The sequence below is a fragment of the Gigantopelta aegis genome, chromosome 1 (assembly GCF_016097555.1).
Source record: "Gigantopelta aegis isolate Gae_Host chromosome 1, Gae_host_genome, whole genome shotgun sequence".
In the NCBI taxonomy this organism is placed as follows: Eukaryota; Metazoa; Mollusca; class Gastropoda; order Neomphalida; family Peltospiridae; genus Gigantopelta; species Gigantopelta aegis.
In genome coordinates this window covers 6694944-6710153 of record NC_054699.1, presented here as the reverse complement: position 1 = coordinate 6710153, position 15210 = coordinate 6694944, and the positions used below count along the sequence as shown (strand labels likewise).

At 39.3% G+C, this 15210-nt stretch overlaps 1 protein-coding gene across 1 annotated transcript; it reads right to left on the bottom strand.

The window, feature by feature from the left end:
• Positions 1–4873: 4873 nt before the first annotated feature.
• On the bottom strand, positions 4874–12171 carry LOC121369093 (solute carrier family 22 member 5-like). Its single transcript, XM_041493947.1, has 4 exons — positions 12104–12171; positions 10731–10803; positions 6885–7028; positions 4874–4885 (listed from the first exon to the last, which is right to left on the bottom strand). The coding sequence occupies exons 1-4, from the start codon at positions 12169–12171 to the stop codon at positions 4874–4876; spliced, it is 297 nt and encodes a 98-aa protein (XP_041349881.1).
• Between the last annotated feature and the right edge of the window lie 3039 nt (positions 12172–15210).

Sequence of the window (15210 nt, the reverse complement as noted above, 5' to 3'; positions counted from 1 at the left end):
TCTACATCCAATGTGGAAAGTGCAGCGGCTAGCCGATCCAACCCACTTAGGTCAGAGTCAGTTTCGTAAGTGTTACAAAGCTAACTTCAGTCCCGACATGTTTACTGGGTACACCCGTGAACAAAAGCGTGAAGCACAGAAGGTATTCAGCCAGGATATGAAAGCAAGGTGCAGTTTAATTCTTAAAGAACTGATGAAACTACACACTGGTAATATCGGTGTACTGAAACGAAACTTACCAAAGGTCCTGCAATCGACACTTTCGTGCTACGGTGGTGACTGTTCAAAGTGTTCGCGGTACTCGGTCGTCTGCAGTGGAGGAATAACGAACAACTGGTGGCACCGATCCATGTTCCTGGGTACACACAGAATCACAGAGCTGAATATGAATGAAAATGACAAAATGTTAGTACTGGAACTTCTGAAGATTAAACTAAGTATTTCAGCTGTAGAGCAAATGAAACTGTATACAGACACACAGAAATGTGAGGCTGCGAACCGTTCTCTCAGTGTTTCCTTACCTAAGAATGTGTGAACATTCACGAACGATGACTGGGAGAGCTGCATCCACCATCCACAGGCTGAACAACGCCCCGGGAACATCCATGATAGAAAAGTGCAAGTACTGTGGCATCGAACTGTCAGCTCGGGTGAGGCGTTCACTGCGTCAGATGGACAAAGAGTCGGACTATCAAAAAAGATATCAAAACAATCCACAGGTGATTAAAAGGCACTTAGTCCAGCAAGGAAGTAAAATTAGAGATCACTTACGATATAAACATTTGCACAGAGATCAACAAGCTGACTACAAGAAAGGATTATTAGATATTGACAGTCAAAGAACAGACAACTCCTGTGACCACAGTTATTCAAAGTAATTTTTGTCACAAACCTTCAAGTGATACATATAATATAGGAACTATCAGTTTGCATGATAGCATTTCTGCTGTGGATATGAACCCTAGACATTGAAGACTGACTTTAAACAATAAAAAATAGTAATGTGAATAAATGTATGCTTTTGAATAAATGTATCATGTGATATTTATATGTGATATTTATATGTGATTTTATGACATAAAATATTTCTTTAAATTAAACTTTGTTATTGTTTTACATTCTTATATGTTATGCATTCTGAGATGCAAGAGGCAGGGAGGGTATTGTCCATGTCCCTGACAGACATCCCGGTTCACACATTGTATGCGCGAGCTGTTAATTGCATGTGGCTCAGCAGATAAGTGATCTTTAAACATACAAAGACGGTTATGGCACAGGTGACTGATGTCACTGCCATCTATGTCCATCTCCTTATTAAAGACCATGAAACTTAATCTGTGAGCATTTACTGTACGATACTGGCCTGTGATTGGTGATTTGAACTTAATAGCACCATATCCATTTGGTCTGGGAGGCCCATTCCACATTATACATTCACCATTTGGCCCAGGATCACATTTTGAAAAAAATTACCCTCTGGTATTTTTGATAAAAAGCCTCCATTTTCACTTGTTCAATTAGCTCAATTACTCAAAGTGAGGCCCTCACAGGGTGCAGGGATACATTCTGGTTGAAAAGAATGACCTATGACCTGATAGGGGTACAATGCATGCTGAATTATGTCATAATTTGTGAAATTACAAATTTTGAAAATATAAATATAATAAAATTTAATTTAATTTAAAGAAATAAAATATTCATCACCCAAACTGATAACTTTCAGATTTCGTCCTGTCTGCACAATTATCATGTACATTTTGAGTGCTGTAACTGGCATAGTTACCTCACAATTTGGTATCAAAGTGTGTCACCCTGTGTCAAACATCATTGAAGAAATCCTCCATATTGACTTATTTGACCTTAACCTTCAAAGTGAGGCTCTCATAGGGTGTAGGGATACAGCCTGATTGAAAGGAATGACCTATGACCTGATAGGGGTACAATGCATGCTGAATTATGTCATAATTTGTGAAATTACAAATTTTGAAAATATAAATATAATAAAATTTAATTTAATTAAACAAAATAATCACCACCCAAACTGATTAGTTTCAGATTTCCACCTATCTGGACAATTAGCATGTACATTTTGAGTGCTGTAACTGACATAGTTACCTCACAATTAGGTATCAAAGTGTGTCACCCTGTGTCAAACATCCTACTATATCAGGCCTCAGACCACAATTAATTTCACTATGTATTCTCATGTAGCCCCAGTGGCTGTAGCACTTTTATTAATTTCACCAGGCCATTAGCATTTCACGGGAAACATTACCTGCCTGGGCCCATTGAACACTCGAAAGGACGACATAAGCACTTTATCCCCGCCTTTGCCGGTTCTCCGCTCATCGGTTCGCCGTAGGCCAACCTCCAACGACCTTAACGAGTCCACTCACGTGGACATATAGATCGGACTTTAAACATTTACACCTTCGTTCAAAATGTTATGTCGAAATTACTTTTTTATATTATTAAATAGTCCGATCCTCTCTTCTTTCTCATATTTATTTTTGGACCGTCCTAAAATGCTCCAAATTATATAAATATTCGGCCGAGTAGTCAATTCTTATTATTTTTGGCTGATAATTTTTTATTTTTTTATTTTATTCTATTCACTTTTTACTAATTGCTATTTTCAAAATTCTGCCCATTTTCAACACTACCCCCCCCCCCCCCCCCCCCCCACACACACACACATCCCGAGTCAGGCCACCGATCTTATCGGAGATCGGACTCGGGATGGGCGTGTTCGAAACCCAAGTGGTATATGGGCACGTTAAACTAGTTATCATCATCATGACATGATTTTGCAAGTAAGGTTTTGATTGGTCGAATGAAAGGTCAACTGGACATGAGCTCCAACGGGCTGCTGTTAGATCCACATGTAACAGTGGGGCTAATTTTAATTAGATTGTGTTCAATGGTACATATTTGAGTGGGTATGAAGTTTTGGTACATCTGTATATCTGACATGCCAAGATTATCAAGTATAACTTTGGTATTATTAATCCAGTTATTTTATAAGTGCTCTAAAGTTACAGTCCTATGGAAAGCAGTAGAAGAATGGGCATTAAAAACAGGTGAACATTTTCAGTGGAATAAAAACATGGTTTTATTTGAAATCATAACAAAAAAGCATTGTTTTATTAATTGGTTGATTATTAATATTAATTATTATATATACAGAACGAAATTAGAAAAGATCAGATTAAATAAAATCGCAATGCTAAGATTCATTATTGATAAAATACAGATTGAAAAATATATATTTTATAAAAAATTGCCTGTATAAAGACTTTGATGATCAGTGGGAACCTTTGCTGCAGTTCCTCAAACAAATTGTATAAATTCATGTATAAACTTATTAATAACAAAATATACGAATATGCTAATAAGCATACTTTTATGCAAAATATCGCCAGTTCAGAAAAGGGATCTCGACTTTCTATAATTTCTTTTCTTGTTAAGATCTCATTGATCTTATTTACCTTTCAAGAAAGTTTTTTTTTCTTTCCTTCTCTCACTCTTTATTTCTATTTCTAGCACTATTCTTCCTAGTCTCCAGAACATTTCCCCTTCAGTTATGTAAGGGTAATGCATTGCTAATATCCCGTTTTACAGTATCATGTTACGCCTATCTGTTTCATCTTAATATTGAATACTATGCATGTGTGCATACGGCTCGCGCCCTTTGTGTTCCCTTTCGTCTATCTTCGGCTTCATCCCTGTTACTCCACACGTCTGTCTGTCTGTCTCTCTCATATATACACACGCACATGCATATGTATACACATAGTGTTTAATGAGTGCATTATATACGAGTGTATAGCTTTAATTATGTATCGTTTATGTATATACAATAATACCATGTACAGTAATGATTCAAGGCCCCAACCTTGACCTTGCTTATGTTTCTGGGGACAATTAAAAAAACAACAAAAAAAAAAAAACAAAAAACCCCCCACCAATTTATAACTATGTTCATTCAAGGACTCATCACGAAACATTAATTCGTGCAGTAAGAATAAAATCTTTGTTTTTCCTTTACAATCGTAGCCCAGAAGGTTCAGCTAATTATTTTCCGAGCTCGCCACATATCATGAACAACGGTGTGCTCTTTTTTAAAGGTAGTATGCGTCTCGTGAAGTTTACATGTATAGGTTTCAATTATATTGGTATTTTCATATCCCCATATTTCACAACCACATAGAAGGGTTGGGGGTGGGGGTAACCATAAACAGGGTTGATACAAACTTCTCACTTCAAAATTCACAAACTTTTCACAAACGTTCAAGACCGTTTTTCTCAAAATTCAAAGACCCGTTTTGAAAGCTTACTTACTTTTAATTCAACATTCATCATGCAGGTAATCCATTCTTTTTTTAATATAGCACTGTCTAAGGATATCCAGCTTGTTATGTTCATTGTTACTGCAATATTAGTTCTTTAAACTTTTAGTTTCAACTGAGGTAACAGGTATGTAAGGCATCTTGGCCTTTTTAAAACCCATCATCACGAAAATACTTTTAATGTTTGAACATTTAAAAATGAATCACCTATATTGTTTGTGTTGTTTTTTCACATGAAGTACCCACCATTCATTTAAAGTTGGGTTGGTTTGTTTCTCAGTGTTGATCACATAAAAATACTGTGCTAGACATCATAAAACAGTGAGACAGTCTCCTTCAGTCTTTAGGTTATACAATGCACTAAAATTATCAACAGATTTAAAAAATAATAATAATAATAAATCATTTTAAAAAATAATAAATTTTAAATAATATGTGTTAAAAATAATGATGCGACATACCTGAATGATATCAATGTTTATGATAGATTAATGAATTGTTTATTTATTTATAGTATCCTAAATTTAAAGGTTAGCCTAAAAATAAAAATCTCAAATTACATGTAATAATCCAATGTTTAAATCAGGATTTCGTAATTTATTATTTAATACAGAAAATTATGTTACATTATTTTTGGGACCGTCACTGTTTGTATATTGTACTATTTTAATTTTTTCAATGGGTCTACTACTATCACAGACGAAGTGAAACGTAATTTTGTTCAACTTCGGTGTTTTCCGGAACATTCCGTAAATGTTCCAAATCTGTTAAGCGTAAACTTTCGTTGACGAAAACAATAACTTCCGGTCGAGAAATAAATACAAATCAAAATTTCTGATAGAAATACCACAGATTGTTATTACATATTATACTGAAAGTAAAACTTAATATTTTGTACCGGCCTCGGTGGCGTCGTGGTTAGGCAATCGGTCTACAGGCTGCTAGGTACTGGGTTCGGATCCCAGTCGAGGCATGGGCATTTTAATCCAGATACTGACTCCAAACCCTGAGTGAGTGCTCCGCAAGGCTCAATGGGTAGGTGTAAACCACTTGCACCGACCAGGGATCCATAACTGGTTCAACAAAGGCCATGGTCTGTACTATCCTGCCTGTGGGAAGCGCAAATAAATGATCCCTTGCTGCTAATCGGAAAGAGTAGCCCATGAAGTGGCGACAGCGGGTTTCCTCTAAAAAATCTGAGTGGTCCTTACCCATATGTCTGACGCCATATAACCGTAAATAAAATGTGTTGAGTGCGTCGTTAAATAAAGCATTTCTTTCTTTCTTTCTGTGTCTTTGGTATAATTGTATCTAAAATTTGATACTGGAACCACAACAGTGTTGGGTCTTTCCAAGAGCAGAATGGTAAACTGTAATACTTTGGCCAATCTAATTAAAATTAGCTCCACTATTACATGGGGAGGGGAGAGGAGGGACTGCCTGCACTGGCAGGTGCAAGGGAGCACCAGCAGCCCGATAAAATCGGTAGCAGGCGGGTGGGGGTGGTGGTAGTGCTATGGAATTTGAATGGAGCAGTTAAATGCCAAAGAGAAAAGTGTGCGCAATTTTGATTGAGGGAATTTGGCGCAATTTTGAACGGTCGGTCGAAAGGTAAATGGCCGAGCTAATATAGGTTTTGATATTAGTGAATCAAGAGTAGCTCGTTAATTTTAGACTTTTACGATGCTGTGGTGTCTCCCTAGGTTGCCCCCATAGGGCCCTTATAAAGGGCCTGACCGCTTCTGGTCGAGGCATCACCAAGTACCAAGTTATTACCAGCAGCAAGTATTGGGGGTTTGGGTGAGGGAGGCCGACTATCCATATGGTACCTTGCCTTTTATACCCTGATCATAACGCCCTCTATAACTACAAATTACCTCCCTTGTTAATTCCTATACTAGGCGAAATAAATTTCTTTCTAATTCGAATCTCAAACAAAAGAAATTACATATATTCATACATCAGTACATACTAGCCAGTGCCAGGTTTGTCTGCTGTTTCAAGCACGTAAGTGGGATCGACTGCGTAGCTTGTAGGCCCCTTGTATATGGCTGAGTTAAAGAGCATTCTTTTTAAGGATGACTCGATAGCTCAGAACGTATCGTGGCACGTCTGTAAGTTGCGGGCGATTCGGTACTACAGGTTCGAGTCCTAGCATGAGATAACTAAACTATGAACATATTTCACAATAGTACTAAGCATTGTGTCGCAAGATCGAACCACCTCAGTGGATCCATTCAACTGATTGGGCTTGTTCTTGTTCCAACGAATGCACCACAACTGGTCAAAGGTCGTGGTATGTGCATTCCCGTCTGTAGGAAAATGCATATAAAAGATAACTTACTGCATTAGGAAAAATGTAACGGGTTTCCTCCGACTGCGTGTCAGAATTACCAAATGTCTGACATCCATAAATAAATTAATCAATGTGCACTAGTGGTGTCGTTAACCAATACATACTTTACAAACGTTAGTTAAGCAGCATTGTTTCTGTTTCAGGGATGTTAGTCTCAGACGAGTTGCCCTCTTTGCTACCTCCACAAACTCTGCTTTCGCTTTCGTTTTTAACGTGTCTTCTAGTGGTCTCCCTTTGGTCTCCGGCAACAAGAAGAGACAGGTGGCGCTGATGATGAAGAGAGCGCCCATTGTCACGTAGGGGACGATGATGTTACTTCCGTCCTGTAACAAAATGACGTGATGCAGTACAGCGTCACACCCTCACCCGCCACACCTCGCGCAATACCCCTGCACATTTCAAACCAAAGCCCCGCTCCACGAAGCGATCTTAGCGCTAAGATCACCTTAAGTGCATAGATTTCTTATGCACCTGAGACGATCCGAGTCACTCTGCATAATTACTTTAAAACTGCGACAGTAAGAAAAGAAACCGATTCTGAAAGAATAGGAATGTTCAACTACATCTCCTGAACATCCGCGGAACTGGATGTAGTCTAGTCATTTCATAGCAAATTATTTCAGTGCTTATATCCAATTAAGGTTCAAGCACGCTGTCCTGGGCACACAACTCACGTATCTGGGCTGTCTGTCCAGCACAGTGGGTTAGTTGTTAGTTGGTTAGTGGTTAGTAAGAGAGAAGAAGAGGATGTATATTGGCCTTACACCTACCCACTGAGCCCTTAGGGACTCGCTCTGGGTTGGAGCCGGTACCGGGCTACTGACCCCTGTACCTACCAGCCTGAAGTCCGATGGCTTAACCACTACGCCACCGAGGCCTAGTCGGTAGAGTATTCGGTTGAGGACATAGAAGTGAACATCACTGGGGAACATATTTGGACTTTTTTTTCTGTCCAAAACTGACCTTTTAAAATCGTATTCCTGCACAATGCAGAGTCCACTGTTCATAGACACGATAGCACATACCACAGCCTTTGATGTACCAGTCGTGGTGCACTGGCTGGAGCGAGAAATAGCCCAATGGGCCAACTGACGGGGATCGACCCCAAGTGCTTTAGTTGAGTCACACTACATGCAACATGAATACTTGCTGTCATTGTGCTCTGGACTTCGTGGCTGTTTTCCCCAGCTGAACAGTTGCCTTTCCGTGTATATGCAATGCAGAAATCGATTTCATTATACAGAAGAAATATGTTCGCGTAATGACGACAACAAATGTTACCTGCATTGTTAATAAATATTTATATTTTTTATCACTGTTATTTTGATAGCATTTATCAGTGTATCCAAAACCATGAGTATCAACATATTCAAGTTCAGTAAGCTATCATACGCGACTTTATACAATTTTTGGCTGCTAAATATTTCTTTTTTAACAATACAACTTTCTTTAACCCCCCCCCCCAAAAAAAAAAAAAAAAAAAAAAAAAAACAAACACCGATGGCCAGTGCATCGTTAATATGGCACAAAAACATTTCCGTAGTTATTAATAAAGGTAATTTGCATAGGTTATTTACTAATTTATAAAATATCCAACATTTATAAAATTTTGGTGACAATAAACGTTTGTATATTTAAATTTTATAATATGTTGCTAATAAATCAACATTTCAACGTTGTGTCAGTTGTGAGTTTGAGAGAGAGAGAGAGAGAGAGAGAGAGAGAGAGAGAGAGAGAGAGAGAGAGAGAGAGAGAGAGAGAGAGAGAGAGAGAGAGAGAGAGAGAGAGAGAGAGAGAGAGAGAGAGAGGAGGAATGAATGAATGAATGAATGAATGTTTAACGACACCCCAGCACGAAAAATACATCGGCTATTGGGTGTCAAACTATGGTAATGGGAGAGAGGGGGTACTGTTTAACATGCCCCTACACCATTAGGATTTTAGGCGTGTCCATCCCGGGTCCGGTCTCTGGGTAGCCGGAGATCTGATCCGGGACAGAATGTGCGTTTGAGATTACATTTTTAAAGTTTTGGATACAAATTTCATTGGTCAGTCGGCGTCACAAGGGTACCAACGAATTGACATACCAGTCTGTAATAATAAAGTTAAAATTCATATAAAACATACGTTTTAACCCTATACTAATTAAGTTAAAATTCATATACTAGTAAATTTTAACCCTATAAACTCATATAACTATTTTTACTAAACATTCATTTTAATTATAAAAAAAAGTGTCTCTATTTTCAAATTATATAGATTAAATTTCATTTTTAATACAGGGATGACGACAAAATGCTGGAACAGCCAGAAGGTAGTAATCGATAATGCGATACACAAACTAATGGTAGAACTGCGCGTAATAACATAGCTGTTCCATCAGTTGTCTTCACACCTGTATGTAAAAGACAAATTTTAACCTGCACAATTTGAGAATAATTTTAAAATATATTTTTAATGCTGAATTTGTATGGAACGAAAAAGACATCGGCTATTGGATGTCAAGCTACGGTAAAGGCAAACCTTAGTGGAATTTGTATGGATTTAAAACTTAAAATGTTTTATATGAATTCTAGCTTTATACATTATATACTAGTACTTACATGCCAATTCGTCGGTTCCCCTATGACGCAAACTGACTATAGTGTTGTATGGATAGCCGTACATGACAATAACCCCGATGTCATAGAAACATTCAACATTATAATATAAAAATCATATCTAAACGATTTTGAAACCCTTACGCGCACTAACCATCCAAAAACATTTAGCAGGACAGAAGAAGGCTTAAAAGAATAGGGAAAGTGGAAAGAAGTGGATGAAAAAATAGATCCAATTGGAAAAATAGAGACGTATCAATACTCCACATCTAGGAAAATATTCCGGAATTAACATTCTGATTCTGAAAAAAAAAAAAAAAAAACCCCAACATTCTGATTATTGTTAGCTACGATCGTTTACATGCATCGGGTAGGTATCTGAACGATATTGCGTTGATCCAGGGCCACGTATTGAACAAAAATAGATGAAAATTTTAAATTATTCATGTAGACAATACGGATACTAATGTGGAAAATAAACGTACTACCTGTAGCGCTTTACATAATTACGTGGACTGTTCCATAGCAGTCGTGTGTCAAGGACGTTTGATTGGAGGATACTCCCCCCCCCCCCCCCCCCCCCTCCTCTTCCCGCTCCCGGCACTGGCAGATGGTAGTATATGCAATCTTTACATAACACATTTCATTTCAACTTATTTTCGTAATTATATCCAATTAAGGTTCTAGCACGCTGTCCTGGGCACACACCTCAGTTATCTGGACTGTCTGGTCAGGACTGCGCATCGGACGCCTCCTCCCCCGCCCCCCTCCCACCCCGTTCCACACACACACACACATCCATATACACCTCACATACGTGACACTGAAATAATAATCAACGTTCCATTGAAGCATCAACTTACCAACAGTACATGAACTTACCATCAATACATCAAGTTACCACCAATACAACAACTTGTTACTTACCGTCAATACATCAACTAACCATCAACATAATCAACTTACTATCAATACATCGATTACTATCAATACAGCAACTTACCATCAATGACAATACATCGACTTACTCAATAGAATCAACTTATCATCAATGCAGCAGTACATCAAATCAATAGAATCAAGTTATCACCAACAGAATCAATTTATCATCAAATTCTGATTAGTAAAATCTACTTATCATCAACAGAACTAAGTTGTCATCAATACAACGACGGGCCATTAAAATGATCAACTTTCATCATCATATCAACTTACCGTCAACAAAATTAACTTAGCATCAGCACACCATTAAGACAATCAACTTATCACCATTATATCAATTTACCATCGACAGAATCAACTGACCATCGATACAATCAACTTACCATCACTAGAATCAACTGACCATCAATAGAGTCAACTTACCATCAACAGAATCAACTTACCGTCAATAGAGTCAACTTACCATCAATAGAGTCGACTTACCATCAATAGAATCAATGGTGCCATGATTCCTCCTACCCATGAACTGGTCTGACTCACACCAAATCCAACGGACCTGAAAAAGATATATATAACAATCACATAGACAGAAAGAGAGATAAGAGACATACACATATAAATAGAGATATAGAGATAAGAAGATAGACAGACATGCAAACAGATAGCTTAGACAGATAGAGGGATGGATGGACGAAGAGACGGAAGAAAAGACGCACATACATACACATACAGACAAGTGGATGGGTGAGTGGGTAGGTGGATTAATGGAATGATAGAAGTATAAACAGACAGAGGGACAAACGGACAGAAGCAGGACGTTTCATCCCTGAAATTGGTTGGTCATTCGTCAACTTTAATGCATTCTTGGAGCTGTTCAACAAATGTTCAAATAAATGGGAAGGAACAGTTATTTAAAAATTCATCCATTATACCTCACCACAATATCAATCAGTTCAATGTGCAGAGACCAAGACGAAATGTATCATCTAACAACAGCCCTGGTGAGTGGTCAGTAATAAAGACTCCCGTTGGTGGGCCCATTGCGCTATTTCTTGTTCCAGCCAGTGCACTACGACTGGTATATCAAAGGTCGCGATGTGTGCTATCCTGTCTATGGGATGGTGCAAATAAAAGATCCATTGCTACTAATGGAATAACGTATAGAGTTTCCTTTCAAAGACTATATGTCAAAATTACCAAATGGTTGACATCCAATAGCCGATGATTAATAAACCTATGTACTCTAGTGGTGTCGTTAAACAAAACAAACTTTAACTGTTTTGGCTGAGTGACCAAGGAGCATAGGTGTCTCTCTAAATTTATCAATCTCAAGTAAAATTTGCTTTGTTTAACGACACCACTAGAGCACATTTTTACGAATCTGTTTATTGCCCACCTTAATAAACAAAACAAACTCAGCGATCAAGCTAACGAAAACTAATCTGAACAACACCGTATTCCATTATTAAAATCGTATCTCTGCACAAGGCAAAGTCGAAAGGACGTTTAGCAAAGTAGTTATTGCTCCCATGATCCACTATCAGGTGTTCGTCCTTAGGAGGACCGCCACTCCCCTAGGAGGTCCGCACAATTATTTTTCATTCCTCATGTACCTCTTGTTGGAGGACTGCCTCTCCCAAAACTAGCTTAGAAAACCCATTCTTACATAGGATAGAGCTAAATGGAATATATTTACAGCGGTAATGAGACACACACACACACACACACACACACACACACACACACACACACACACACACACACACACACACACACACACACACACACACACACACACACACACACACACACACACACCAATAAACACTCCATGGTGGCTCTCGACTAGTCCTTACCTGACGACTGTCGGGTACAATTCTTTGGTGTATGTATACATGGTCATCCAGGCGCCACCAATCGCCATTTTGGCCAAAACGGCCATGGTGGTAATGAGATTGTCTTTGTATGTTGCGTTAGCTAAATAATAAAAACAAAAATAGAAAGAAATAATCGATCACACCAACAGGAACAAGAGTATTGGTGAGGCAAACAATATGCATGTCAAAACATAGGTCGCGGTGACCTAGTTGTGGTATGTGACACACTGTCATACGCACTCAAAAAGTAGGTCGCAGTGACCTAGTTTTAGTATGCGACACACCGTCATACGCACTCAAAAAGTAGGTCGGGTAACCTAGTAATGGTGTACGACACGCTGTCATCCCAAGTTTTTGCAGTTTCAAGATGTTAATATATGAATTGATAAAGAAGATATGCTCCGGAAACGAAATGTTTCCGGACGGAGTCGGAACAGAGAACTCCATACCATAATACGACCCGCAACCAACAATCTGATTAAAATTAGCTCTACTGGGGTCTACCACTAGATCTAACAGCATTGCGTGGACACCTATATCCAGGTGACATTTCTTCTATAACAACTTAAATATCGACCAATTACACTTTGCCTTTTATAGCGTTATTCGGGAGCATACAAATTCTAAAAATATCGGGCGAGACTATTTATGCAATAGGCGAACTTGTTGGTCTATTTCAACATTTAAAAAAAAACAAGGGGAAAAGTGCAGTAATAAACTCTAGATTGTATACTAGTATAAACAGATTTTATGGCCATACCATCACGGGTTTTGTTTGTTTTTTTCGTCTTGAAATGAATTTTATATCAAATTTTATATTGAAATTAGTTTCCGACATACTTCGTAATTCACACGAATCATTTCGTATACCCTCGGCATAATCCCGCATAATGTTTTCAAATTCTTTTCAGATCACTGCATTTCCAAGTTAACTTGCGAAGAGGACAGACGTCTCGCCGTGTACTCTGAGTTAACACCCCCCCCCCCCCCCCCCACACACACACACACCTGGGGGGACTCTTACTGAGTTATGGGAAGCTACTTGAGTATCGCGTCACGTACACCGGGTCACGGGCTTCCGTGACTTTGGTGTACAGCGACGCGATCGTACAGAAGAAGAGGAGGAGATGGAGGAAAAGGAAAAGCGCGTCAGGAACGGCACGGGGGGTGGGGGGGGGGGGGCAGCCTGAGTCGAGGAAACCAGCTACGCCGGAACCGTTGACCACCGAGAGGAACAGACTCAACACCGCGGTGTGTGAGACGCCCCGTAAAGGCCCTCCATCGCCGACGACAACGTGGCCCAGAAAGAACTGGCCGATATCCCCGGTACTGCCAGTCGTCAAGTCACCGGCCCGATCAGCCGCCGTTGGAAAGAGGAAGGCCGTCGCTCAGCCGAGCGACCAACCTGACAAGGCCCGGCCTCCTCCAACACTCGCACCGTTCCCCTCCAACTCGGAAGCCGTCTGGAAAGTTCAGATCGGGAAAATCAGGTCCGCCTTCCTGAAGTTCGTGCAAGGGGACACCTCGGATCCGGCATAACTGATGGGCGGACTAGTGAAACCAGAACTAAAACAACTGCCTGATGGAAGCGCTTACGAGCTACACACCATCAAATCTACAGCCGGCAAGACGGGGTTGGTACTAACTCAGCGCCGAGAAGGAGTCTGCCGACAAGCGGTCCTGGTTAGAGAGATGGATAGCCACACCATCCACAGGATCGTCAAGGCCCTTTTCGGCAACGACTACCGAAGTGTCATAACCATCCTCGTCGACCAGAGATGGAAGCCCTTCATCCCCACCTTTGCCGGTTCTCCGCTCATCGGTTCGCCGTAGGCCAACCTCCAACGGCCTTAACGAGGCCACTCACGTGGACGTATAGATCGGACTTTAAACATTTAGACCTTCGTTCAAAATTTTATGTCGAAATTACTTCTTTTTTAAAAATATTATTAAATAGTCCGATCCTCTCTTCTTTCTCTTATTTATTTTTGGACTGTCCTTCTAAAATGCTCCAAATTATATAAATATTCGGCCGAGCAATCAATTCTTTTTATTTTTGGTTTATAATTTTTTTTATTTTTTTTATTTTTTATTCTATTAACTTATAACTTAATTGCTATTTTCAAAATTCTGCCCATTTTCAACACTACTACCCCCCCCCCCCCTCACCCACACTCACACACACACACACATACACACACACATACACACATCCCGAGTCGGGCCACCGATCTTATCGGAGGTCGGACTCGAGATGGGCGTGTTCGAAACCCTAGTGGTATATGGGCACGTTAAACTAGTTATCATCATTATCATCATCAAATCACTGGCATGATTTTGCAAGTAAGGTTTTGATTGGTCGAATGAAAGGTCAACTGGACATGAGCTCCAACGGGCTGCTGTTAGATCCACATGTAATAGTGGAACTAATTTTAATTAGATGAGATTTTTAATCCAGATACCGACTCCAAACCCTGAGTCCTCCGCAAGGCTTAATGGGTAGGTGTACACCACTTGCACCGACCAGTGATCCATAACGGGTTCAATAAAGGCCATGGTTTGTGCTATTCTGCCTGTGGGAAGAGCAAATAAAAGATCCCTTGCTGCCTGTCGTAAAAGAGTAGCCTATGTGGAGGCAGCGGGTTTCCTCTAAAAAAAAATGTCAGAATGACCATATGTTTGACGTCCAATAGCCAATAAGATAAAAAAAAATCAATGTGCTTTAGTGGCGTCGTTTAATAAAACAAACTTTACTTTTACTTTTATTAGTCTGCGCAACAGGTACTAAAACATCCGCTTGACCTACTTCCGTCGATATCAGCAAAAAATCAGGTCACCAGATCTATAGAATCATTCATTTAAAACATTAATGACATACGAGTATCAAAACTGTATGCATATCTAAACTGTACAAACCTTACCATAATTAACACATTAACATGATAATACATTGATATGTAATATGCTGGTCAATAAGAATGATAAAAATAGGTAAATGTACAATACGTATATTAAAAACACTTTTACTACTAGTTGATACCATAAAATGAGATAACATTACTAAACCCGTCAGATTTAAGATGTTC